Source organism: Apis cerana, linkage group LG7 (assembly GCF_029169275.1).
Source record: "Apis cerana isolate GH-2021 linkage group LG7, AcerK_1.0, whole genome shotgun sequence".
In the NCBI taxonomy this organism is placed as follows: domain Eukaryota; kingdom Metazoa; phylum Arthropoda; class Insecta; order Hymenoptera; family Apidae; genus Apis; species Apis cerana.
In genome coordinates, this window is record NC_083858.1 from 2095152 (window position 1) to 2123144 (window position 27993).

At 33.9% G+C, this 27993-nt stretch overlaps 2 protein-coding genes across 3 annotated transcripts; one reads left to right on the forward strand and one right to left on the reverse strand.

The window, feature by feature from the left end:
* Positions 1-8345: 8345 nt before the first annotated feature.
* LOC107993664 (CAPA peptides-like) lies at positions 8346-14368 on the forward strand. Its single transcript, XM_017050201.3, has 4 exons — positions 8346-8844; positions 11120-11299; positions 12256-12426; positions 14016-14368. Exons 1-4 carry the CDS (start codon positions 8784-8786, stop codon positions 14093-14095), a joined length of 492 nt encoding a protein of 163 aa, XP_016905690.1. The 5' UTR covers positions 8346-8783; the 3' UTR covers positions 14096-14368.
* A 2733-nt stretch (positions 14369-17101) lies between these two features.
* Positions 17102-27565, reverse strand: LOC107993662 (leucine-rich repeat-containing protein 24-like). Of its 2 annotated transcripts, none has more exons than XM_017050190.3 (3): positions 27366-27565; positions 26234-26506; positions 17102-22128 (listed from the first exon to the last, which is right to left on the reverse strand). In XM_017050190.3, the coding sequence occupies exon 3, from the start codon at positions 22055-22057 to the stop codon at positions 20063-20065; it is 1995 nt and encodes a 664-aa protein (XP_016905679.2). In that variant the 5' UTR covers positions 22058-22128; positions 26234-26506; positions 27366-27565; the 3' UTR covers positions 17102-20062. The 2 variants fall into 2 exon arrangements, with proteins under 2 accessions (XP_016905679.2, XP_016905680.2); XM_017050191.3 differs by having other exon boundaries at positions 26234-26553.
* Positions 27566-27993: the final 428 nt, after the last annotated feature.

Consider the following 27993-nt stretch of genomic DNA (forward strand, 5'->3'; position numbering starts at 1 on the left):
TGTTAAAGAAAAATTTAAAGGATTGTTGTTCAAAAGTATAGTTTTGTTTATGCGAAATAGGAAAATATCTTTTTGATTCTTACACATTTGTATCAAAATGACAAATTGTCCTTGGTTGGCCAACTTATTATTAAATATTTAAGAGATTATTTATGTATCAATTAATTTGTTACATAAAATATTAATATTTTTTGAAGGATTAATTCCAAAGGCCAAAATGAAAACAAAATGGGTAAACAGTAACGTTAGTTAAAACTTATTCATTAAGTAATAAATAATTAAGTTAAATGAAGCAAAGTGGGAACAAAGTACAACAACGAGTAGTGTAACGAAATCAAAGCTTCTCTCACTCTCTTTCTCACTTTTCATCTAATTTCAATCACTTACAACTTTAATAATAAATAACATTTTTCTATATTGACTTTCGTGTTTGTTTTAGTCCCTGAAACTGATCCTTTCGCCTATAATTGGAATATTAATACCCAATATAAAATCTAAAGTATAAATATACGTATAATATCTCTATTAATAAACCATTTGTTGTTATACGTTTCACCATATTTCCTTTTCCTTTCATTCCAAATCCTTCGAATTTTATTAAAAAAAAAAAACAGATAAATGAACAAACGTGAAAAATTTGAAATATATAATTCCAATAGAACCATAGGCCTTTTACCATGAAATATCTCTTCAGCATCCCAGTTAGTTTAATTAAAACGTAAAACATGTTAGATCTTGGACGCGGCGTTGAACACATCGCCATTATCAATGCAGTTTGTATTCAAATGAGTCGCGAATGAATGCAAACGAGGAGGGGGCTGTTTAACGAAACGCGTGCCCGATGCGTGAGAGAATAAATTAGGACTAGGATGGCCGCTCTAATAAGGATAAGGAGCGCTTCTTTCGCCGTAGAAAACAATTTCCATCGGGATGAACGTAAGTATATATAAGGGAGAATCGAGGACGACCTTGGGGAATTTTTATATTTTCTACAGATTCTTCTTTATTCTTTAATAAGCATCCGAAAAATTGAGCAAAGAATTTATCGTTCAATCGATATTGAAATCCAAATCCTCTATTTACAACTGACAGTGCAATTCCGATATAATAATAATTTTCCAAGTAATTTTACTCAAAATGTCGAACGAAAATATCATCATTCTTACACTTTTCCCTCTCTTTTTTTTTCTCCTGTTCCCATTTTGTTTCTTCTTATTCGGTATGCCGCGGACATCGGCACGTTGCATATCGATCGGCACGGTTTTTGATACTTTTTACTATGCTCAGTTCTCGAGGAAAGCACAGGCATCAGGTACAGGATGATGGCGAATCGGTGAAGTATTATTTTGTATGGAATAGATTGAAACGCGGCGTTATCCAAGCTGAATTGATGCCACTCCGCTAGAGTATCGACGTGTATCTGTTGCATCCGAAATGAGTGTTTCTATATGTGTATATATATATATATATACATATAAAACAGGTATGCTCGAGTAGATATTGTTCGTGTGTAATGTTTCGAGTAATGTCAAGAGATCGTTTATTGAGAGGCGATGAATTTGTTGACGCATAAAATCTTTTTGAAGATTGCGTCCATGAAGGAAAAATATGAGAGAGAAAAATCTAAAAGTTTAGAGACAATACCGATCAATGAGCATTCGAAAATGATTCCATTTCATGAGGGTTGTTCGATCGATTATAAATTTAATTTTTTTTTTTTATCAATTCTATTAATTTTTCGAATAATTCTTCGTAATTTAGTTTACGTTATATAGTAATACATTGTTGCTTAAGCAAGTTTATTTTTTAAATCGATAACGATACTAAGATTTGCATAAATTTTTTCTAATCATTAATTTTCAACTTCTCTCGCGAGTTTAAGCTCATAAGAAAGTTGCACGATTATCTTGAAGATTCATGATGTGAAACAAGGAAGTTCTAACAATATTGTAGCATTTCGTAGCGTCTTTTGGATTGTTCCTTTAAGAAAAAAAGAATATGATAACGTATCGTAACGTTAACATAGTAAAAAGGAAATTAGATTGGAACTGCTTCAAAATAATTCATTTTTCTTTAAGAAAATAACTTTTTAAAAATCTTTAACGTTTATTATGAGTGCTTTAGATTATGACAAATTAAGAAGCAAAATACATAATGATTTTGATGATGTATAGCCCTATTGATTGAAAAAAAGAATAATTTAAAAGAGAAAAATATATGCCTAAACTAAGATTGAATTCGACGAATGAATCGAAATAGATCAGGAAATATGACATTTTTATTACAAAATCCGAATCCCCTTCAAAGATCTATTTCTTTTCTCTGTTTCCCAATTTTCCTTTCATTTTTCACACATGAAACGCAATTAAAACGAATAAATCATATTTTTGCATATCATGTAACAATCGTATAACAAAAACGCGTTTCAAGATGAATTCGTTCATATAGATTGAATAATGAAATAAATCAAAAAAAAAAGTTATTATAAAAATATATATTATTAATAAGAAATATTTATAGGTATATTTATAGTACAAAATATTCAGATTATTTTTTCCCATCCTCGTAAGATTTTTCGAGATATTATACTGAATGAATTCATCGAAAAAGAAAAATTTATAATATCGTACTTTGTTGTAGATTTTATCGATGAAAAATCGAAGAGATTAAAACATCTTGATACGTAGGAACTCGGATATGCAACATCGATTAATACAGTATAATCTGCGTTATTATGCGCATATCACGCGTTTATAAATCTTGTACGATCCCATGATCGGGCAACACGCGTCATTGTATACTTGGATTATCCTGGATAATCATTACATTCATTTGTCTTATAAATAGAATAATCCTTATTATTCGATAATTATTATTAATTTTTTATTTCCTGATCGAGAACACCAGTGTTGGATAATTCTATTATTATTCCATCTATTTTTCTTATCAGAAATATTCACAAATACCTTTTGAAATTTAATTTCTTTTAAATTGCAAATTATTATTATTCGATAATTATTATTAATTTTTTATTTCCTGGTCGAGAACACCAGTGTTGGATAATTCTATTATTATTCCATCTATTTTACTTATCAGAAATATTCACAAATACCTTTTGAAATTTAATTTCTCTTAAATTACAAATTATTATTATTCGATAATTATTATTAATTTTTTATTTCCTGATCGAGAACACCAGTGTTGGATAATTCTATTATTATTCCATCTATTTTTCTTATCAGAAATATTCATAAATTTTATTTTGAAATTTAATTTCTGTTAAGTTGCAAATTTTTTTTATTATGTTATCATTTAGCGTAGTAAATAAGAGACTTGATAAGAAAGGTGTACGCGTATAACGTTTTTATTTGGAAAATCTGCATTGTAATAGTCGCATTCAAAGTGGTTTCTTTCGGTAAATATACACGACTCCAAATGCTTTTCCATTTATGGAAGCTCTCTTTATAAGCACTTTCAGGAATCGATTTTAGATCAGTCTTTTTATTTTCTTTTATTTCTTCAATCGTTTGAAACCAATGTCTTTTCAACGAGAAGTTGCAGAAAGCTGAAAGAATTAAGTGACCAACAGTGAATGGAAGATAGTTTTATTTTTTAACGAGAGATTATTGAACCCTTTTTGCACCATCTTTTATTAAATCATTATCGAATTAACAAGTTTGATGTGAGTACAATTTTATTATTTTAGGTGAAATATAAAATATTAACTTTTAGCAAACTCAATATAAAAAAATTCTTTTTATTTTACCAAAAAAACTTGTTACCAATTTTTACCAAGAAACTTTGGAATTATACCTTATAAATTTTATTAATATTAATATTATTTAGACGAGAAAACCTACGAATTATAAATTAAAAATAAAATTAAATATTATTCACATGATTTTTTAATAAAATTAATATTAAATTTTATTAAAATAAATTATATCTATTATACATGTATTACATACTTTTTATCTGCACAGAGCATAAAGTTAAAAGGAATATAATTAATATTATATTCTCACTTATTCTCTTCTCCTCTTGCATTTATTAAATATTAAATATTTAACATTTTTAGAAATTTTTTTTTTTTATTAAATCTCTTATTAAAAATACGTATCAAATTATTTCTCTTTTTCCTACTAACATGTATCTACGTAACATACGTATAATTTCAAAGTATATGCATAAATATCTAATGATGCGAACAAGCCTCTTCTTAAGAACATCGGCCATTATCCTTTAATGAACAACATGTCCGTCTTACGTCGACTTAACCTATATTAAAATCCTTAATTTAAATAAATTCACGACGAGGATTAAAATGTTTTAAGGGGGCACGAAACGAATGATTATTGCCGAAAAGACCGTTGATCACCACGAAAATCCTCGCGTAACACGTTAAGATTTTTCTCGAGTAATTAACCAGCGCAATTCGACTCGTAAACGCTGCCTTTACTGCCCCAAGAATAAACTTTTTGTTTACGGCTACGATATAATTGCATCGGCGAAACTTCGAACAGTTTTGGCCGACGAAACGTGCCAACGATAAAATATCGTTTCCACTGACTTTTACTGTCACCAGTTTCGAGTTGTTATAAATTATAAAATCGCGTTACGTTTCTCTCGAACGTGATACTTGATGCCTTTTTTCTCCTCTTTTGACGAAAAGGATATTTATTAAATGTAATCCGTTTAATTGAATATAAAGAAAATCTGGAAAAATTATTTCTATTTGTTTCAAAAATTCAATAAAAGTTTTTGTATATCTAATTTAGAAGATTAAAGAGAAATCATCTTTATTATTAAAAAATAATCACGTGTAATTTTGATATTTTTCTTTTGTCCTTATTTATCTTTTATCTTAATAATATATAATTATCGATAAATTATCGATAAATTTTCATATATTCTATAAAAACAGCTGTTTTTTATTGAAATAAATTATAAAAACAGAAGAGATCGTGAAATTGTATATATTGCAATAAAATCTAATGAGAAAATTCAAATATGTTTTAATAAATAAATATAGAATAAAAAATTTTAACGATGTTAACTAACATAACTAAAAATTAAATAATAATTAGAAATATTTGCAATTATTTTTTAAAAATATACATTTTTATTAACTTATTTCTTTTAATTTGCTTTTTTTTTTTTGCTTTTAATTTGAGAAATATTTTTCTACTAATATTTGCAAAAATCTTTACTTTTCATTCGATATTTATACATTACCAACATTATACAATCGACATTAACAGCTAAAAATGTTTCTTTTCTTCATTTCTTTTCATAATTTTCACCATATCCATTTGTTTCCAAGACTGAAAGCTGTCGTTTTCTTTATCAAAAGTAGGACTCTACAAATGTTTCTTTCGGTAGAAAAGAAGTCATAGAAGGAAATAGATTCAGGAAGTAAAGAACTATCTTATTTCTTGTTTAACTTTCTTTATGAATCTTCTTCTCTGTTTTTTTTTTCTCTTACATTTTTCTCTTTTCTCAGTATATTAAAACGACACAAATATTTCATTCTTGTCAAATTTCAAAAAATATAATTGTATTATAATCTAATTTATTTTTGCCATAATTATAAAAATTAATATCATTCCTCGACTATTTGATCTCTTTACATTAATATTAATATGAATATATTATATTTTGAATGATAAATTTTAGAAAAATTCGTGAATTGAAATGAAAGACTTGATCGAACAATTAAAAATGATAAATAAAAAGGATATAATTCGTTGGAAAATTTATCGAATTTTGAAAGTTTATTTCTAATTCGCGAAAAAAAAAAAAAAAGAAAACGTGAAAAGAAATGGTCAATATGAATTTTAAACAGGAGGAAAATTGAAAACGAGTGAATATGATCCGATATCGAAATAATTCGTAAAATTGTTTGCCCGTTACCTAACGCGTAATGGGAAACACCATTGTGCACGAGAATGACTGCGGTTTAATTGCTCCAAAAAATAAAAACGACACTGTACACGTCACGAACGGACAGATATAGCTAATTCAACTCTTCGCGTTATGGAAATCGCGGCCACAAATTTTAAATATGTAATAGCCGGTTGCCTCAATTAAAGCGGTTTTAACTTTAATTCGATTTCCAATCTCGTTGTCATTCTATATAATCTGTTACACATTTTTCCTTTCCTTTTTAGTTTTCTAATTAATTATTTTCTCTCACATCACGAATGAGATGAGAATCTTTATTATTTGTGTTAATATTTTCCTAAAATTTTGTACACATATATATTGCTGAAGATGAAAATTTGGGATAGGAAAGAAAAGATTTCTTTTAATCAGAGACCTATCAAATTTTATTGAATGACAATTTTCCAAGGATCCAAGAATTTAAGAGAAAAATTTGATTTGAAATTTTATTATCTCAGAGATATATGTTCAGATTAATTTTGAATTCAAATTCATCGTATTTAAAATCATTATGTATTTCACAAAATTCAAGAATCTATGAAAACGATCACTTTTAATCTTTAATGTAAAAGATCTATCTAAATTGAAAGGAATCTTCATCGATACCTGCAATTTTATATAAATTAGAGAAGTAGTTAATAATAATTATTTGAGAATAGTGAAAATTCATTCGCAATTTTTTTTCTTTTTTCAATTTTTTAATAGTAAGAAAATTGATTTTAATTCAACTACGAAGATTAGATTTCCAGATTGCAATTTAAGTCGTTTAAATTGACGTCCAGGGATTTGGTTTCTTACTATCAGAATGGTGCATGTGAAATGTGGTTGTTACAAAGTTTGAAATTAGCATAAGTATCTTTAAATTTTCAAACTCGATCATCGAAAGCCATATTAAGGGAAAAGAAATTTATCAAGTTAAATATGAAACAATCTTCATGATACTTCATGATAGTCGCATAACTTTTTTATGTGTTTGAATTTGAAAGATGTAAGGATAATCGAAACGTGAATTTAATATTTGATTCTATGTTAATTTTCGGGATTTGTGATAATATTTTAATACGGATTATTAAAATTTATGACAAACAACGAGAGAAACAATGTTTTACATGAAATTAATTCAGTTAATTCGATATATGACACAAATATATAAAATAATGAAAATGGAAAATAGATTTCGTGTAAATTAAGAAAAAAAAATCTACAATAAAGATATTCTAATTAGAATATGAAATTTTGTTCGTCAAAATTTTATTTTTTTTGACATTCTAATTCGTAAAATTAAAAATTTTTTTTAAAAAATATAAATGAATTTGTATAAATATATCATTCATGGAAATGTTTTAATTATTAACAACTGGTTACAACATTTATAGGGGAAGATTTACTTTAAAAGAAAAAAATTTTGTTAAAAATATATAAAATATTTTGGTTAGATCGTATAGTTCGCAGAATTTTCATGATTCAATGATTTAAAATATCGTTCCAATGTATGAAAAATTTTTCTTATATCTCTCAATATTTACATTTGTATTCCGTGGAATATGATTCCGATCAACTGATAGTAAAAAGTAAACGTTCTTCCTTCTATCAACTGAAAATTTATCTCGAATTTCCTATCTTCAAATGCGGTTCAATTTATTCCGTTTATTATGAATTATATCTTTTCGTAATAAATATTTTAGATAAATTAAATATAAATTAAATACAAATATATATATATAAAAATGTACATAATGAGAAAATCTCATTTTTTCTTCGTCAATATTCCACGCCCAGCCCTAAAATCTCAAAAAATTTCTGAAAATCCTTCGAAACTGGTATATCCTTTAAAAAATTAATTTAATTCAAATCAAACTTCGATGATTCTGAATATTAAACCAAAGGCTAGCTAAAGCGACATTTCATTCGCAATTCTTTTTTCTCTTATCATTTTATGTTATAGAATTTTATTTATTAGTAATATAATAACTATATAAGAATTCCCTCTATATTTCTTTTCTTCATTTTTATTTCTTCTTTTATCTAGATTCTATTATAAAATAATATTAAAAAACTATAATATTTGTATTAATATCAATCACAGGCTATTTCTTATATCTACATTCAATAATCTATCTAATGCCTCCATGAAACCTTCGTCGAAAATTTGATTTAAATTTCCCAATTAAATATTCTTCCGTTTCTCTTTCATTCTCAAATTTCAAATTATTAAATTTTACGCTACTGTAAAAACACATAATTTACCAATATATCCACTATTTAATTTCCCAAAACACCTCTCACACCTCTCTCTCTCTCTCTCCAATCTTGAAACCAGAAACTATTTATCCCTCGATTTGTCATCCACTTTAAATAAAAACGAATGAGAAGAAAGATAATCGATAACTTAGCTTGATCTTCCCCATCCTCTCCCCTTGGAAATCGTTGGAAAGCACGATTTTCGCCATCGTCTTTTTCCTCCCTTTCCTCGAATCCTAAATAAAAAGCCTCGCCCACCCTCGCCACGATTAACGAAGATGAACCAAGATCACCTTCCCCCTCCCATGCACAGCATCGAAAGTAGCAACAGGATGGAGAGACGAGGGATCGAATCACCACCGATCGCGTGGAGGGTAAACGGGGCGTGTTGGGTACGGAGAATGCGAAAAGAGAGGGTTGAGAAGCCGACCGGGGGGTTGGATTGCACATTCCCCCCCGATAACTGGCCGAGGCGCAAGGTATAAAATCAGACGTCGGATACCTGGGGTTATTCAGTGTTGGACCGGATCCCGTGCTCGGCTCAACATCACTTCATTGGATCTTGATCTCCGTGCGACCGTACACGCCATCAGAACGCGATGAGAAATCATCTATTCGTATTCCTCGTCGTCCTCTCAATATTTTCCGTCTCTCTCAACCGTAAGTGCAACAGTCCAGTCCGTTTTCCAGTCCGTTGGAGAACTGGAAGAGGGGTATTTTTTTTTCTCGTGGATCCTTTTCGTTTTCGCGCCAAAGGGATTATTATGACATCTTGTTTTTCTTTTTTTATCGTGCGTTCCTTTTTATTTTGGTTTCGAGAGGTGAAATTATTTCCCTTCGTAACGTCTTTAATTTTTTTTTTTTCTTCCTTTGAACGGGAGAAATGTTCGAAGAGGGATGATGTTTAATTTATTAAAGGAGAGGCAGGCGATCCGTGATTCTTTTTCTTTCTTTTTTTTTTAGTATTATAACGTTTGCATACTGGTTTGATGTATTTATTATTTTTTGTTTTAGTCTCCATGGTGAAATTACTCTTCTTCTTCTTCTTCTTCTTCTTGATGTTTCATTTTCTTTAGGAAATTCTTCTTAAATGATTCTTAGTTTATTATAGAAACGGGCCGGTATTATATCTTATTGCTTCTTTTCTTCTTTGCTTTTTACCTTTCAGTAACTTTTGCAGTAACTTTTTGTTTATTCCTATTTTAATAATTAAGATAATATTCCTCTTCTTAAGCTCTTAATATCTTTTCTTTATTGAGATTCTTTATTGCAATAATTTTTATTTTACTAATTTTTTTTCATTCTTTGTATTTTTTTTTGTATTTAATCTTTTCGAACTTTTTATTCGATTAACGAAAATTAAATTTCAATCGATATTTTATTAACCGGTTTTCTATGAACTAATTGATCTTTCTCATCTTATTATATTTCACGTTTTCTTTTTATTTAATGCTACTTTCTTTTTTATTCTAATTAAATTAATCGAAAGCAGCTTATAAATTCGTAAAATTGGAGCGAGAAATAATAATTTTTTTAAGAATTTTGTCTTTTTAGTATCCCAATGTGAGCAAGATCGCAAGTTGGAATTTAAAAGAGGCACGAATATCACTTTTTTTGAATTTTGTTTTATATTTCTCTTCTTTTCTGCAATTTAATATATTATTGCATTTAAATCAATTCATTGATAAAATTTGTCGACGTTTAAATTTCACAATTTCACTACTAATTGAATTGTAAAATTTAATAATAGGCAATTTTAGGAAATAGGCTGTCTTCTTTATAAAAATTTCGAAAATTCGATATCTAATTTTTTTTCTTTTTTTTTTTATAATACCAATTTATTATCTTCTTGATTAAGTTTAATACGAAAATAAATTTTTTCATATTTTTTGTAATAACGTTAATTTCACTTTAATAATATCTACAGTTTTTAATATAAAACAGGGTAATACACCGGATAATTCATATAACCCCCTAATTTCGTATTTCGTTTCATCGATAGTGAGTGTAATCGCGATACGCAAATGAATATTTCATTTTATTAATTTATATTAAATTTCAAATCGACCGGTCAAAAATTTTTTAATCCCAAAAATTCGGCAACACTTTGAACATTTTACAAAAATCTACTCCCTCTACGACCTTTACTTTTCCGCCTTTTTCATTTCTAATTAAACCAAAACAGGAAAAAAGGGAGGGGGGAAGGGGAAGAAAAAAAAGATCATGTTTCTCAAAAAAAGGAAAAAACGAAATTCTCTGACGTTTTTGTTAGAAAGGAAAACACGTCCGCGGAGAAAAAGTTACCGCGGAATGAAGTAGAAATATTCGAATATACTGTGGTTAATTGGATCTGCATTCATTAAGTTATAAACAGAAGGAAAAAAAAAAAAAAGAAAAAAAGAAAAGAAAAGTAAAGAAAAGAAATGATCTTCTTTGAACACGTGAGTTTAATTATATTCATCAAAATTATGTACTTTTATTTGCTGCAACATACGAATTCCATTATATTTTCAACAAAAAGATAGCTTTCCCCCCATGTAATTTTAATCCCCAAATCAAAATTATTATTTACAATACTCGTCTATGCGCGAATGTAAGCACTTTCTTTACCCGAGATTCAAAGAAAGAAATATATATATACCACATTTTCGAATATTAATAATAATAATAATCGATAAAATTATTTATGAACCTAATACAAATATTCGTATTCGAAAGAAACGAGATCTACTTTATCACGCGCACTTTTAAATTTAGCGGACGATAACGAAATTCAAAGATGGTATTGCAGTAATATCATACATATTTAACTCAACGATCAACGATGAACGAGTATACATTTCATCACCGTATCATCATTGAATATATATACACTCCCTTTCGAAGCTCATCGATCGAAATATCGGGAAAAAATTGATTTAAACTTATGTCGCAGGGGGAGAGAAGTTAAAGCCCAATATCAGACGGGCGTCCGGTTTGTTGTCCTATCCAAGGATCGGTCGATCGAATGCGCCCGTTTCGAATCTGAATTTCAACCGACGTGGCATGGAATCGGACACAGATTTTCAATTTTACAGCGCCGAGTTGGACCAGGCCCCGGACAAAGATTACGAAGGTGAAGTATCGCCAATAACATTGAAACGTGCCACCCCCGCATACCCTACACCGCAATCCCATTCCACGTGTACTTTGTCTTGTTTAGTGACAGATGGCCAATACCGTCACGCGCCATTTTGCGTACAGAGTGGCCCACTTAAATGATAACCGGCCAGGATTTCCTTCCATTTTCTCGATTTTTCACATCCCGTTTTATAATCCGTTTATATCCAATCGTTCCACGTCAATCTTCCCGTTATACGTTTTCACCGATCGTTTCGAGGATCGTCGAGAAGATTGAAAATTGTCGGAACACATCGAGAGGGTAGGGTGATAATTTCTGTGATTATAAATAAATAGGGGGAGTGTAATATTTGTTAGGGAGTTGGGGGTTGGATGGTGGGAAGAGAGATGGTGGATGATTGGTGGTCATGCGATAATATGGAATTAGGATGATAAATCGTCATCCGATATTATTTTAAAGGTAGCGAATTTCTACGATGAGATTTTTTATTATAAAGTATTTTAATCGAATTAAAGGGATGATCGTTTAATAACTTAATTACTTTTCCAAAAAAATTTCTCGAGAACGCAGCGTAGTTATTTACAAAAATTTATATTTCTGACGCGGTTCACGATATATTTGAAAAGATATTCGAATAAAAAGTATTTATTTTCCCTTTGAGCCACGAAAATCAATTAACTCGTTACATATTTTCTTCGTCGATCGAAATTGCTGTACCCAAATTTGGTGAAGTAGGATCTTCCATTGAGTTTCAAATAATAATGTAACTTGTCCTACTCTCCCCTATTGCATCAATAATTCGGCAACGACTCGAAATCAAAGATCGAAGAAGGGAAACTTCGATATCCAATTTCTATACAACGTGTCCCACGATAGTTTCTCAATTTCATTTTCAACAATCATTGAAATCGCTACCTCGAGTTGGCATAAATTACCATAATTATCTCCAGATTCCCCAGCTCCAAAATCTCTCGGGAGATCGATGCACGCTAAACACGCAGACAGAATTCCTAAGGAGGCATCATGGCTAATCTCAGATCGTCCTCGTTCGTCCAAAGATGGATCTTGGAAGATCGACGAGGGAAGATCCGTATATCCGGCCGCGTTCCTATTGAATTCAGGTATGAAATCGATCAAAGTAACAAGTTTAGATATTTTTCTTCTTAGAATCCTGTAACGTTTATCGTTCTTATTTTCTTTTTATTTCACGTGATTTTTCCCCCATTTATTGATTTATTCGAGTTAGTTGAACGATAGTTTTTCGATCGTTTTTCGAATATTTTTATTATTTCAACGTTTCGCCATTTAAATATATATATATAGTGAAAGTTGAACGCCATGGCTACGAGGAACAAAAGCGCGAAATATTGGAATATTCTGTTGACACGTGGCCTAAATGCCAATTTAATTTTTCCCCTCGTATTATTTCAACTCTGTCATCGTCCGAATGGTAACGCGCAAAGCGGATTCGTGGCGGTGAATAAAACATGCGTTAATGCGTTAATATCGGTTGAAACTCAATAATGAAATGGTTGCCCGTCTCACAATTATGGCAGGTTTTTGATGTTGGGATGGGTAGAGTTTTATAATTTTAATTTTTGTTCCGGCTTTAAAGAGGGAGGAAATATCGGTCATTTCTTTAAAATTATTTTGATTATACGTTTTAAGTTGGATATGTGAAATATTTTGATGAAATATTATCTTTGTCCAGTTTCGTTGTACAAGCTTTGATCGTGATAGTTTTGATGTATTGATTTTTTAGGCTTTAATTTTTAGGATGGATAAAGATGTTTCAGAGTTTATCTCTATTTCTTAATTAGAACAATGATTTGTTTACGAAGTTTTGTTTCGTATCGAATTTTGAATTGAATGGAATAGATTGAATAGGTGTCACGATAGAATTGTAGTACAATTTTTTCCGAAAAAATGTTTTTATAAACCCATTTAATTTTATTTTATTTTCATTCGATATTTTATTCTGCACAGCAATTAACGTTTTAGATTTCCCGTACAAATTTTAGTTACGTGTTATTTGGCTCGCTAATAAATAAAGAGATAAAAAGTGATTTATCAAAAGGTAAATCTGCGAATTTGAACAACTTTTGAAAATCTTTTAATTATACGAATTATAAATATAAAAAGATTTTACCTTTTGAATTATTCTATAAAAATTCTACTCTAAAGTGTTCATCTTTTAGTATGATAATTAAAGCGAAGTTTGAAGACAGACTCTGCAAGATAAATTAATTCTTACTTCCATTCAAATTACAAATTACTTTCTATATCCACTTCAGCAATGCACTTCCAAATATCCTTTCTCTCATTGAAAAAGAATTTAGAAAATCTTGTAAACATCTAGAATCCATTCATTCCATCCGTATAAAACTTCAATTACTCTTCTTTCATATTCATCTCAAATTACGACAATTTATTCTAATTTTCCATACACTATTTTTCTATATATAACACGGAAAGAATAAAATACGTATGTAAATATTGGCGCATACTTACCTATTGAAGACAAATAACGATATTAATATTACTTATATAAATGAAAAATATTTTAAATCTAACAAGAACACTGAACAATTGATACGAGAGATCGTGCTCCATCCAATTTCAATTCGAACAATTTCAGTTAAATTCTAATCGAATCTTCCACGATGGGAATCACGTATAATGCCATCTTCTGTATCCTCGTTAATTTCAGATTCTCGAAACAGTCAGGTGAACGGTTACACGCCGAGACTCGGCCGGGGGAACGATGCTGATCGAATTCTCTGCAAATGATCGTCACCGAGGACCTTCAGGTTTCGCTTCAACGGAATTCATGCGACTTGACCTAATCTATCTCTTTATCCAATAACCAGTTACTTACTACAATGGAGGAAACTTTCTTTGAACGAGGAGAAGTCGAGTATATAACAAAAGGACGGATCGATTTTTTCGCGAAGCATTTCAGGAACCATTGTTTGTAGAAAATTTATCGAAGTTTCCACGTGTACACGGTCCGTAGAATTTTCACTGACATACGAACGAGAGTAATAAAGCTGGTGAAACGGCCATGTTTCTTTTCGAACACCAACTTTTTTCCCTTGGATAAATCCATCCTGCTCCTGCGAATTTTCTTTTCTCTCTCCCTGCGTTGATTTCGACTTTTCTCGTATTTTCGTGCTTCTCCTTTGAAATAAAAAATATATCGTTATTGATGACATTAGTGGTTTTAAGAGATTGTGATAAATTATTTTCTTTATTGATATATATATACATATAAAGTTTCTTTTCTTGTAATCTTTTCTTAAATTTAATTTTTCTTATTTTATCGAAGCCGATTTCCTTCGTTGGAAAAATAAAAAATTGCTATTCACGTATCATTTTATTTATTTTCCGAATATTGATTATGATGGAATTCTTTTGATTAAAAAATACTATATTAAAAGAAAATAACCAACAACAAGTCTCTCGATGAAATAAATTTGAAGTTAACACGAAATCGATCATGTAAATTTTCATATAAAATATTCTTTCTATAAGAATAAATTATTTTCATTATATCGTTACTCGATCTGTAATATTTTTCCAAAAATTTTGAAATTAACATCCTTCGACTGTTCCTTAATTTGTGTGAATTAAAATTCAACTAAAATCTTTTTCTTTCGAAAGATTTAAAATAATTCCTCTTTGTAAAAAAAAATTTAAGTATTATAAAATATTTTTGGAACACAATTTTTTCCAGAAACGATTATAATAAATGCAAGTTAGAGGAATCCATTCTTTTACCGATGGTCAAGGTTCACGTTCCAAGATTAATCGTAAAATACGAGAATTTCCCTTCTCTTTTCCCCTTTCTTTTTATAACAGAAGAATTTTTCTCCTCAAAAGAAGAAATTTTTCTCTTTCTTCAAACAGTCACAAACTCATATCCTCCCTTTCGTAGTTTATTGAATTATTCGTTTGAAAATGGAATACACGAACATTCCTCTTTTGATCATCGCAATAAGCGAATCGTGTTTTCAAATGAAAAAGAGGATATTTTGTATCGATGTTAATCGACCGATTAAATTATAGAAAGATAGCCAAGTTGGCCAAGTTTCAAGCGGAAAAGCTTCTCCCCTCGGATTGTAATGAAGTTCGTTTAATTCTTGCGATTAATTTGCCTTATGAAATCAATCTGTGTACACTTTTATCTTTGTCTTTTTTCTTGGTCCTTTTCTTTTTTTTTTTATGATTCGTTCAAATACAATCGATGCATATAATAGAAATATTAAAAATTTTGAACGATACGAGACGAGTTCTCGGTGACTTTTGTCATAAATTTGTTTATTTTCAAGATAAGAATTCATATAATACAACGAAATTCACGATGAAAAATTCCTTTAACTTTTTACGTATTCATAATGGTCTTAAAAATTGTCCAATATTTTAAAAAAAATTTTACATATAATCGAGTCGTAGTCAATAATTAAGGAGTTAAAACAAATTTCTTGTGCTTTTTCCAATTTACAAAGATAATTCTTATAAATCCATTTCGAAATTGTTAATTCAAATTCAAAAATTCAATATCTATAATATCGTTTCCACCCGTCTGATCGATCATTGACTCGTTTCACTTCTTACGTGAAACACATAAAGATACGTAGAAGAAAGTGAAATCTTTCGAAATTGACAAAAGTCTCTGAATTTTTACATCCTTTGTTTATTCAAGAATTAGAAAATACGATTTATCCTCCGAGATATTATTCCTTGAGCAAATATTTGTAAATGTTTATAATCCCCATCTCTATTCGAATCGAATTGTATTCACAGATACAATTCTAGATATTACGTATAATTAACAGAATGGGTCGATTTAACGAACAATACACATGTTATTTACGCAAGTTCAAAGTTCTAATTTGTATGGATACGAGTGAATGATTATAATCAGCCCGTCGATTCGCCAATTTGCATTTAATCTCCTGAATATTCTTATGATACGATTGGCCTTTGCGCTAATAGTTATTTTCATTATTCAAAGAGTTTCTAGATGTAGTTTAAAGGAATAAAAAAAGAAAATCTTGAAAACGAATTTCTAAGAGATTAATTAAATTAATTAAAATCTAAATGAATATTCTATTTACATAAACTAATAGAATTTTGTTAGAATTAAATCTTAAATTTACCATTCTTAATAAATATTTCAATGTATAAAATGTAGAATTTTAAATATAAAAAAAGAATACTTTTAATTCCGACAATTTGAATTTAAACAAATTTTTAATACTTTAATATTTGGATTTTTGGAGTTTGAAATAGAAAATATTCCTATTTCGATCATGCTCTATTATCATTTGAATATACTTCTTTACTCTACTTGAAATTATATCTCCGTAATAATAACGTGATAAAATTTTTACCTTGAAAGAATATTTCTTCTCAACGAGATCCTATAAATTTTTATATTTAACAAACTGACAAAATAAAATTTATTTTGAAACATTTCAAAATTTAATAACGACGCAAAAATTAAAAAAAAAGAAAAAAGTTCAAAATTTCTTAACAATTCAAAAGGAATTCGCAAGAACTTCTCAAGAATCAGTCATCGTCAATTACCAGACTAAGTTTTCAAATTTTATTTCTCCTCGCGAATTTACACATTTGAACATTTGACCCTCGTCCTGTTTTAACCTGTTCCTTCGCTTATAATCTTCTTCATCCCCCCCTCCCAACCCCCAGCATCTCCCATAAAATCTTTCCGAATCGATCGGATTTTCCATTCGATCGTTCGTTGGAATAAAAGTCAGAACAATAATTCGATGATGTGTAAAATTCAATCGTTTTATTTAATTGACAAAGTGTTCATAATGGGCGGCGACGCGGCACGCGTCGGCCACGCTATTAAATACGTGTACTGCGATAACAAATATGTACAGTTGGCGGAATCGAAATGGTGAAATCGCAAATAAAAACATTACACGTGATGATGATATTTAATGATGTGACCATGTACAGGGCTGTACGGATATCTTACAAAAAGTTCAATATTTCATTTGAATAATTTAATTAATACTTAATAGTAAAATCGTGACTCGATAATTCAAGAGTTCGAATTAAATTAAATTTTAAAATCATTTTTAACAGGATAAATATATATTTGTCAATAAAATTGTTTGTTTGAAATTTAAATTAGTTTGAATTAAAAAGGTAATATCTTATCGTGTTATATATTTTGTACTTTTTAACGATTAAACATATTCTAACATAAACTATTACTTACGATCCAATTATTGTATATGATATCCTTAAATGAAAAATAAATAATGTATCTTCCAAATTATGTATCATGTCAAATTTTTTAAATGAAAATTATATATATATATATACAACAATATTCTAAAAAAAAAAAAAAAAAAAAGAAACAAGTAAAATTCAATGTCGCACAGCCCTGAAGAGATTCTAACTTTCAATTTTCCCTTATATATTTCGAAATTGCTCGAGAGACGCGAGATTTAACGGTTGACCGATTTCTTACGATCTCGCCATATCGGTACCACAAACCATGCACACGTAAAGTACGTAACAAACTAGTGATACACCTCGAGAATGATTAGGGGAGATAACATTACTTCGTCCTCTGCATCCGCCATGAGGATATCCCTCGTTCTTCCTTATCTTCTTCTATTTTTGTTCCTTTCTTTTCGTTTTTTTTTTCCGTCCATTTATCATTTCTGATTTGTGATTTTTATTAATCATTATTTACAAACCACCAGAATCCGTGGATATTGGCAACTAGGAGAGACTTATGTCCTAAAACGATCACACACGCACTCGTCATTGTACGAGCAGCCATTGTACGCCGACCAAGCATGCAAGCCAGTTAGACAAGCGAACATACAGACACGAGGGGGCTCGTCTTAGAAACTGCACGTGTCCACGTTGTTTGTATCATCATGATTTGGAGGAACGTTGACGATGATTTTATGAAATTTGGAAATTGAGAAGATGACTTTCGTTAGGCAAAGATTTTAAAGATTGGAATTAAAAAAGAATTATTTAAAAAAGAAGTTTGAATACATTTAGGAATTAGGTAAGAAAATTCGATGAGGAATTGGGTTTGGATTTTGAGATAAAATTTTGGAAATTGTAAATTAAGAGTGTTGAAAGATCTAAAGGATAACTAAATAGCGTATATTGTGCGAAGTTTTGTACATTTAGAAACTGGAAGAGGATTGTGTTTCATGAGCAAATAATAGAAATTGAAATTAAGAAAAAGCAACAGAAAGATAAAAAGTAAAATTGGGAAAATAGGGAATATTAAGAGAATTTTATCAATGAAGTATTTTTTTACTAGCAAATATCTCTAATAGTTTTAAAATTAAGTTAAAATTAAAACTTAGAGAAAATCTTATTCTTATACTTAAAATAAAGGCAAAAAATATTTAAAATATTGGAATAATAAGGGAAGATGTTAGTTAGACGCTATACACAAAGAAAACTAATTTACGTATAAATTAAACATTTTCAGAATAGGAAATCAATTAACGAAGATTAATTAAAGAATTAAATGAAAAGTAAATAACCGCAATACTCTATTGGAACTACGCTGCTCATAATTGCTGCTCAACTAAAACCATTAATATACGAGTATATATGCTGAATAACATTCTTAAAATTATTGCACAGCGAGCTTCTAAAAGGATCAACATCAAAAAATATTGGATCGACTGTACATATATTACGTTTCTTATAAAAAGTCACAAGTCTTATGAATTCTATCAGAAATTGTTTTAACTTTCTGACACTTTTCGTTTCTGATACTTGAGCAAACGAACGAATTAATTTGTTCGAGCTATCTACAAAAATTGTTTCGATTCATTGGTGAAAAAGATTCGTTTCGTCGATAATTCCAAATGGCGGACGTCGATCATTGGCGCTCAGTGTCGACAACTTCTCTTAAAAGAAAGAAAGAAAGGAAGAAAAAAAGAAACGTGCAGTTTCGAGACTCGACGTCGTAATCGAATAAGTTGTTGGACAGACATAACTGTATACTACTTTCGACAACCTCCGGACGTCTTTTTAAATATATCAATGAGATACAAACTTTCTAGGTCCCTGTATGTATACAACCTTAATCAATGTACGCTCGAGGATTTGATTTCGGATGATTTAAAAACGTGAGCCATTCGCTTACCAAGTGACGATACCAATTCTTAACTACATATAGTATATTACAGCATTCACGGTATATAAGTACAAGATATACAAAAGTGTTCCTCCTATTTTTTACCTTAACTTACATTTGGCAACGGGATTATTGGTCTTCCATGTTTATTCTATCATGAAAACGTTCTTGCGAATCGATCAACTTCGAAATTACTTCGAAAAAAAAAAAATGAATGGAAGAAGAAGAAAAAGGAACAAAACAACGATGAATATCACAGGCGATAAAAATCAAACTACGAGCTCTATGAACAAGCCAACCAGTAAAAAATTGCAAACACCTTTTTTTTACCTTTCTGGATTATACAATTCCTGTATATCGAAACGCCAGTGTTTCTTTTCACCTGGTAGGCACACGGCTCACTGTATAAAATGCGAATACAGTGTGAAGTACTATCAACGACGAACACAACGAACAAGATCCAGGGGAGGGGGGAGAGAAGAGGACACACGCGACTGAGTACGACGGTTGTTGTGTATGTTTCAAGGAGGTGGGGGGGGAAGAAGCGACGGACGAGCTTTCGACAAGTATACCGACTATCTCCATTCCAGAATCCCTTAAAGAGACACGAACTCGTGAGGCGGTTGAATGATTCGCGGTGGCGGGGGCGGTGATAATCTGAGGTCCACGTCCGTGAGCGAGAACGCGGAGCTCCCGTTGGCCGTGACACGGGGCCCCATATTGTCGTAAGGCGAGCAGAGGTCGCTGGAGCGCAGCGCTCGTCGCGGCAGCGTCGCGAAACTGGAGACGCTGGTTGCCGGGGGAAGGGCCGTTTTGTTCACCACGCCGCCAGTGGCGTGAACTGGAATGTCCAAAAGATCGGGATAGCAACGGTCAGAGGCATCTTGCGGCACCGCCACGGAGATGAATATGTTCCCGAATATCCCGGGCGGCAGAACGCCGCTGGTGAACTCTGGCGGAGGTGGCGGGAACACGCACGGCACGGTTCTCATGGCGTTCACGGGGCCACCGCTCATCTCTGGATGAAGCCTCTCTACGGTGACGGTGGCGGCGCTCATAGGATCGCAAATGGATCCCCTTTCGGCCAGCTCGAGGTCGGCCGTGCTGCACCCTTCCACTATGCTCCCGTGCCCGCTTCCCCGATCGTTGCTGTTCCCGGGAGTGGTGGTGGTGGTGACGGACAGGTCGAGGAGCTTCTTCTCCTGGTCACCGAAACTGGTGCTGCTCTGGAGCTTCACCTTTTCACGAGCACTCTGCCGCCTGGTCCCGCCGCACACGCACAGGGCTAGAAGAACCGCGGAAATGGAAGCGCACAACGCGGCCGCGCCACCGCCTGCCAGGCTCACCCAGAGCAACCAGTTGTCGCTCTGGGAGAGGGTGGGCGCCGTGTACACGCGCGGGATCGCCACACTGACCGTATCCCTGGCCAGGCCTGCGATGTTTTTCGCGAAACAAGAGTACTCCCCGGCATCGCCGTCACTCGCGTTGTAGACGGTCAGGTTGTTCCACCTGTCGACGAGCCTACCCGATGACGGGGATGGCCGTTCGTTGTACGACGCCACTGCGTCCACGTCCGACGTCGCGTAACCTACGTAGGTTCCCGAGTAAATTTGCTCGGTCAATTTGGTCGCGTTGACCGGGCCTCCGTTCAATTGCCACCAAACCTCGGGCTCCGGGTCACCGGTGGCCAAACAGGCCAGGCTCAAGTTTCCGTTCGTCTCCTCTTGGATGCTGCTCGCCAGAACGAACACCTCCGGCTCGCAGGCGAACTCGACAGGTTTCACGTCCTCCCACTTGCGACCTTCCAATCTCATCGGCGACGAACACGCTTGAGGCACGGAATACAATTTGCTGGGCCCATTGGGGATCAGCCAGGTGCGAAAGTCTCTGAGCCTGCAGTCGCAACTCCACCGGTTCCCGTCCAACGTGAGAGTTTTCAGACGCGGCAGACTCGATATCACCGACACGTCCAGGTACTCGAGAACGTTCTTGTCTAACCTCAACGACTCCAGACCGGTCAGATAGACGAACGCCTCCCCGTGGATCTCGGATAGGGAACACCTCTGCAATTCCAAATTTCTCAAGTGTTGGAGCAGAGGGAACTGATGGCTTCTCAACCGCGTCAATGGATTCCCGCTCAAGATTAAGATCCTCAGCCTTTCGTTGCCCAGAAACGTGTCCGGCTCGAGCATCTCCACGTGATTGTCGGACAAATCGATCTCTACCAATATCCTCATGTCCCTGAACGAGTCGGCGTGGATCTTGTAGATGCCGGCGTTCCTCAGGAAGACCCTCTGCAGATTCAGCAGGCCGGAACGCTTGAAGATTTCCGACTGTAACGCGGGGATCTTGTTCCCGGACAGGTCAAGGACCTGCATATCCGGGTCCAGCGAGGCCGGGAGCGAGGTTAGGCCGGCGTCAGGGCATAAGGCGGATTTCTTCCCGGACGTCCACTTGCAACGGCACACGGCTGGACAATCGGTCCAGTCTGGGAACGCGGCCGCTTTCGAGAGCAAGGCAAGGGTGCCGAGTAGAAAGAAGAGGGCTAGCAGGATGCGCCCTCGCAGAGGGTGGTGCCTTGTCCCTATCATGCCACTATCCGTTTCTCTTTCCGCTACTGCTAGTCGTCCCTCTCTAGTGGGTCCCTCCGTCGATTAGAAACCTGAGACACAGAAAATAACGTGTAACATCCGTTCAAATAACTACGATATATTTCTTATCAACAGTTATATATATCTGGTATTAGGACAATGGAATCGAAGTAATACACCGCGAGTTTCGCTATCTTTCAACGATTTTCCTCGGCCTATTTTTAATCGTTACCCGACGCAGTACTCGAAATCTCTCAATTGGCGACCGATTTCTGCCTATAATCCGCCACGCTGCATTCTTCGTGTATTTGAGAATCGAATTTGTTATTTCTTCGCTTCGACATACGTTCAGGTGATTTTCTAAAGGTCACCGTATAAGCGGCAGTCTTCGAATATATTACAGATTCTATCGAAGTCGTCGAAGAAGTGGATACATGGGGGTTAAAGGTCTAGGGGAGCGTCAGAATATTAACGAGGAAGTTCGACCGTTGGAAATACGTGTGTATACGTGTGAGCGAAGGTTCCCTCAAAATACATAATTCCCCTATCGTATTCCTAACAAGAGCAAAATCATAAACTTTTCCGTTATCTACGCGTCACTGTCGCCCTTAAACTTGATTAGGGGGGAAAGGGAAAAATCGAAGTTAAATGATATTAAGACGAGTATATCGATTATTTAAATGATTTTACTTCGTTTATCGTACAACGGTATAATAATTAATTCTCTCGGTGTAATAATTTAAACTGATAACATTAACGAACGAGAAATTGTAAATGACGAAATTTTAATTGCATAAATATTTATATCTCAAAAATCGAAATCTCGTTAATCGTTGTTAAATATTTACAAGCTTCCCATTTTTTTTTAAAAAAAGTAAATGAATTTTTAATGATCGCGTTGATTCGAACGATTCACTTATTCGTATCACTGTGATTTTAGAAATTACTGACTCGACTAATAAATCAGTAATATTCAATTGTACGATTCGAATGATCGGAAGTCATAAATTATATGGCGGGTAAACAAACGAGATTTCGAGAACTTCCTCTTTAACCGGCGCATAGTCAATCTTTCGCAACTAAGTTCACTTTTGCCGAAAACACCAAGTTCTCGCATAAATTGAAATAGGTCAACCCTTGGAGCGTATATGTGAAAGATACGAAAACAAGACTGGGATCTTGGTTCCTGTTACAGTATGTTCGTATTATTCTGCATTATTCTCCCGAAACATTTTCTCCGCCACACTTAAAAAACAACTTCGAACCTGTTGACTCTAACGCGAAACAGACCGAACGGAACTTTTCAGGAAACCGGGAGGAAACAAGAGAAAGGAAGAAAAAGAGAAGAGAGAAAGAGAGAGAAACGCCCCGATATTTCTATTCATCCCCATCGTCCCCTGTTTTTCTCGTTCACATGAGAATAAGGAGGCTAATTAACGAATACAATTCGTCTCTTTTCCCCGTGTAAACTGGGGGCAGAGGAAAAGGAAGATAAAAGGAAGGAAACATTTGTTAAAAAGAAAATTGAAAAGAAAAGAAAAAAGAGAAAGAAAGAAAGAAGAATCTATCGATTATGAGGGGAGGAAAAGAGCTCAAGAAGGAGTGAGTTACTGGGATGATCGAACGGCACACGTGATACACGTTGAACACGATTTGAAAAGCGCGCGTAAAATGATCCGATCGAAAGGAACTAGAATAATTCTACTAGCGTGTATCTTTTTTTTTCTTATTTTAAACAATAGAAATATATATTGTCCAAGAAAAAAGAAAGATTCTGCGCATAGATTTTTATATTTCTACGTTCAAATATTTGTATATTGCATTTGAAAAATTTTATCTCTTATGTCGTTATTTATATTCGCAGATATATTAAAAGAACACGCAATACAGATGAGTCAAACATTTTATGTAACGTGCAACCGTTCACATCCTTCACTACTCCTCTATAAAATATTCCGAAAACCTCAATTTACATACGAATCTTTCATCTTATATATACTCGATGTATATATAAAATTTAGAATTTTAAAATAAAAATATACATTCGCTTGAGTTTTTAAATAAAACAATATTATTTATTCTTAAAGTAGATTCGTAGATTCTTTCTTTCTAATATCATTTTTCTGCATTTCAAAATGGTACAATAAACTGGTACAATATCACGTATGTAACGAGTATATAAAATTACGCGTAATAATTTCCGGATTAACACACTCTCCGGGATAGTTTACGCTCGTTAAGGGTAAACGGCCGTTTCTTAATGCGTTATTCTACTACTATTGTTCGAAAAATATTCACAATTTTCCCCTCTTTTTATCATATCAAAATTTGCATAATTAAATTTCTCAGAATATGATCAAAATTAAAATATCTAGCGAATGAAATATACCTGGTTGAAATTACTTTAAAATTATTTTAAATTCTTTTAAAAAAAACGGTCAAGCCTTGATTTCGAAGTCTTTTTTCTAATTTTATCACATTAAATTTATGATAATACATTATCGATCGAGGGGATCAATTTGGCCAATTGATGAGAAAGAGAAGTTCTACAAATTGTGTCTCCGATAAAAGTAAGAACGTTCATATGAAAATAGCAAATAGGTTAAAAACCGAGTAAAACAATATCATAATAATATTACACACGCATATATTATCCTTTTAAACAAATTTAAGAAACCTCAAAAAAAAAAAAAAAACTCCAAACTCCACCTCATAGATTAACCGCACGATATAACACAGCTTGTTAACACTTAATTTTCGAGGTTGGTCGAAAGCGAGATAATCAACGGCCAGGGAGCCATACACCATGAAATGGCACACCTAATAAATACTTAATCGTTTACATCGGTAACACAACCGATGTAATTTATTTACACGATTATGAATATTAATGCGATCGCAATTGAAATGGAAATTTCCCCGTAAGTGTTCACCGGAGGTATTTTAAACGTTTCTGCTTTCGTTCTATGCCCCCTCCCCCCCTCCCCTCCACCCCGGAGCCAAGTTGCCGAGCGTGAAAACGAATCGAATTAAAGGTGGCAAAAAAACTCGCGGTGCAACGACATCGATGAATCAAAGCTCGCGGAATCCCTGGAAGCACTTTTGCCTTTTATTACTCGTCGCACATGTGTTGCTCGAATGGGATGGACTCGAGCATAAAATCGAAATGCATCGTGTCGCATCGAATTTGTCCCCGACAAATCCCAACTTGCCGTTACGTCGGGCAACGTGGGATATTGTTCTCGAAACAAACCGCGGGGGGAGGATCCACCACTGCGTAGGACACTCGTCAAGAATAATATTTCTCAACTTAGTTAGGAACGTCGATACCAGGGGAATGTTCTTAGCGCTGAATTGATATCGCGTTGGGTCATATTGGGGGTGGTAACAATTCGAGGTGTTTGATGTATCTAAATAAAAGTTTTTCAGAAATAGGAAACGTCTCGTCGCTTTGTGAATGGATAAAAATTAAGCAATTGTCTATATTTATTTGTCTAAATTCAAATGATTCAATTCTCGCGAATGTTGTTTTTAAAAATTGTTTAAAGAAAGTCTGTCCTTCGTCTTTTTAATTCATCTTTTTTGCTAATATTGCAGTAGCAGTTCCGTGTAATAATTTCCCAGGCTTTCTCGTGTTACAACTCCCAATTTAACGCAAACTAGACAAATGACTTCAATTCTCATAAAAATGCGTCACTTCCTTCTCGTTTAAATTGTCGCATATATTTAGAATACACACCATGCTGCGATATTATTCTTAATATTTTATTTAATTTAAAAATCCATCTATTGAAATTTTCACACGAATTTATATAGATAATCCTCAAAACAGAGTCGTAAAAGAAAAATTCATAAATACTACATTTTATGAGATATTCTGCACACAGAATTCTGTTTTTGCGGCTATATTTTTCTATAACTTATGCATAAAGTTAAAAGAGAGAGAGAGAGAGAGAGAGAGAGAGAGTATCCCAAAAATAAAAGAATAATAAAAATAAAAAAACACGAGGCTTCGTTTACAAGGGAAACGTGTGCACAGGAAACGTGGACGAGGATGATCCAAGAGAAATAATACATGCAGACACCGAGGCCCACGAGGTATATCGTGATATTCGATCCAAGGGAAAGCGGAAGTCTCTCACTCTCTTTCTCTAACGATGCTCGGCTTATTCTTACTTGAGCGTCTCCTTTGGCCGCCACTAAGCATGCCGTCTGCGAATCTGAATGGGGCCGTCATGCCTGCGTGGACGCTTCCATTGTTTCTCAGGGGCTTTCATTTCGCCGACGGTCCTCCTTCGGGCATCACAAAGCCATTGTTGCCCGGGACTTCTTAGATTTCATTCTGATTAAGCCGCGCCGACCGTTCCACGCTGGCCCACTTTTCCAATTACAACTCTGTTCGCACACACCGGCCCCAGGATTAATCTGCGACGAAAACAAATCCACGTCCTGCAACGATTATGCGCATCTTCTTATTGTCTCTACACGTTTCTTCTCTGTAAAGCAATATTTCAGTTTTGGAAAATAATAATAATAATAATGATAACAAAAAAGGAGGAACCGTGTCAACGAACATTCTATCCATCCCTCTGATCGAAATACCGAAATGAAAATTTCGATATACGCGGTTTTTCCCCCTCGTAGAAGGAGAAATTTATCAGAGAAATTATAATTGTAGGAGGGATTTTCGCGAGGAATTTTGAAGGTTTGGCGAAAAGCAGAAATTCCACGGACGTGTACCCCGGCTTCGAGCTAACACACACCGCTGAGAGACGTATTAATTGCTGACGTGCGCTAATGGCATGCACGCGTAATGCGCCGCAAAATTTATATCGATCATAAATTAGTCGGAAAGTCGCTCAGGAGCCGGCCAATAACTCTCAATATCAATGGGAATTTCGACGAGACGAAAGTTGTCAAATCGAAAATACGATTGGCGACAAAATGACAATTAACGTATGACGCGTCAGAATCGAATCGTGTGCGTCGAATTCGTCAAATTCATAAAATTTACATCTCTGTTCTTACTCGATGGTTTAAAACAGGACGGCATCTTACACAAAAAGAGAAACTCGTGAAACGAAAAATATGGTACTGGTCGTTAAAAAGGTGGTGGTTAGGTTGATACAGGTTGGTTAGCAGGAAGCAGGGGTGGCCACAGGCTGTTCGGGTTCGACGCTCGATTCGACGCTCGATTACTCGAATCGACTGTGCCACGGGTCCTCACGGTGTCATGTACGTGTCACTCGACTCCCCCGAGCGAGCTTTTGAGTGCATCGACCGCGGCAAATTCGCTTATACCACGTACTTGCATGAGAATCTGCGGACGCGACGAAAAATCCGTACGTTCCTCGCGACCTGGCCTGACCAATCGTGGCGCCGTTCACTGGCTCGTTGAAAAATTAAACGCGAGAGAGCACACTGTACACCGTTGTATCCCTACTTCATCCCGTCTTCCCACTTTCCTTCCCTTTCCGTATCTCTTTACTTTGTTCCTCCTCCTCCTTTATTCCTTAAATCTCGTCCTTTTGTTTATACTTGCACCAAAGAACAATCGTTTCGAACAGCTTTGTTTCACTGGCGGATGAAAATCGAGGAAAAACATAAGCAAACGGTTGGGAACAGTCGCACTGTTGTAGAGCAGATCACGCATACGGATCACATTTACAGGATTGATGTGTGTTGGGTTTTCGATCGAACGAATAAAAACGAAGCCCGCAGAAAAGCGAGAAACGGAGCGACACGGTGCACTTGTCAGCTTCCTCTCCACGCGTAGTCTCGAGGCGCGTGAACGTGTATTCGCCCGTTCTCACGGGAGGACACCCCCCACCTGGTACGCGGGGTCGTCGACTGGCATCGACGAGCTCTTTTCTATTATCCTCTCGGCCGATCAATCAATCCGGTCGTGTAAGACCTTTTGCGGATAAGAACGAGCC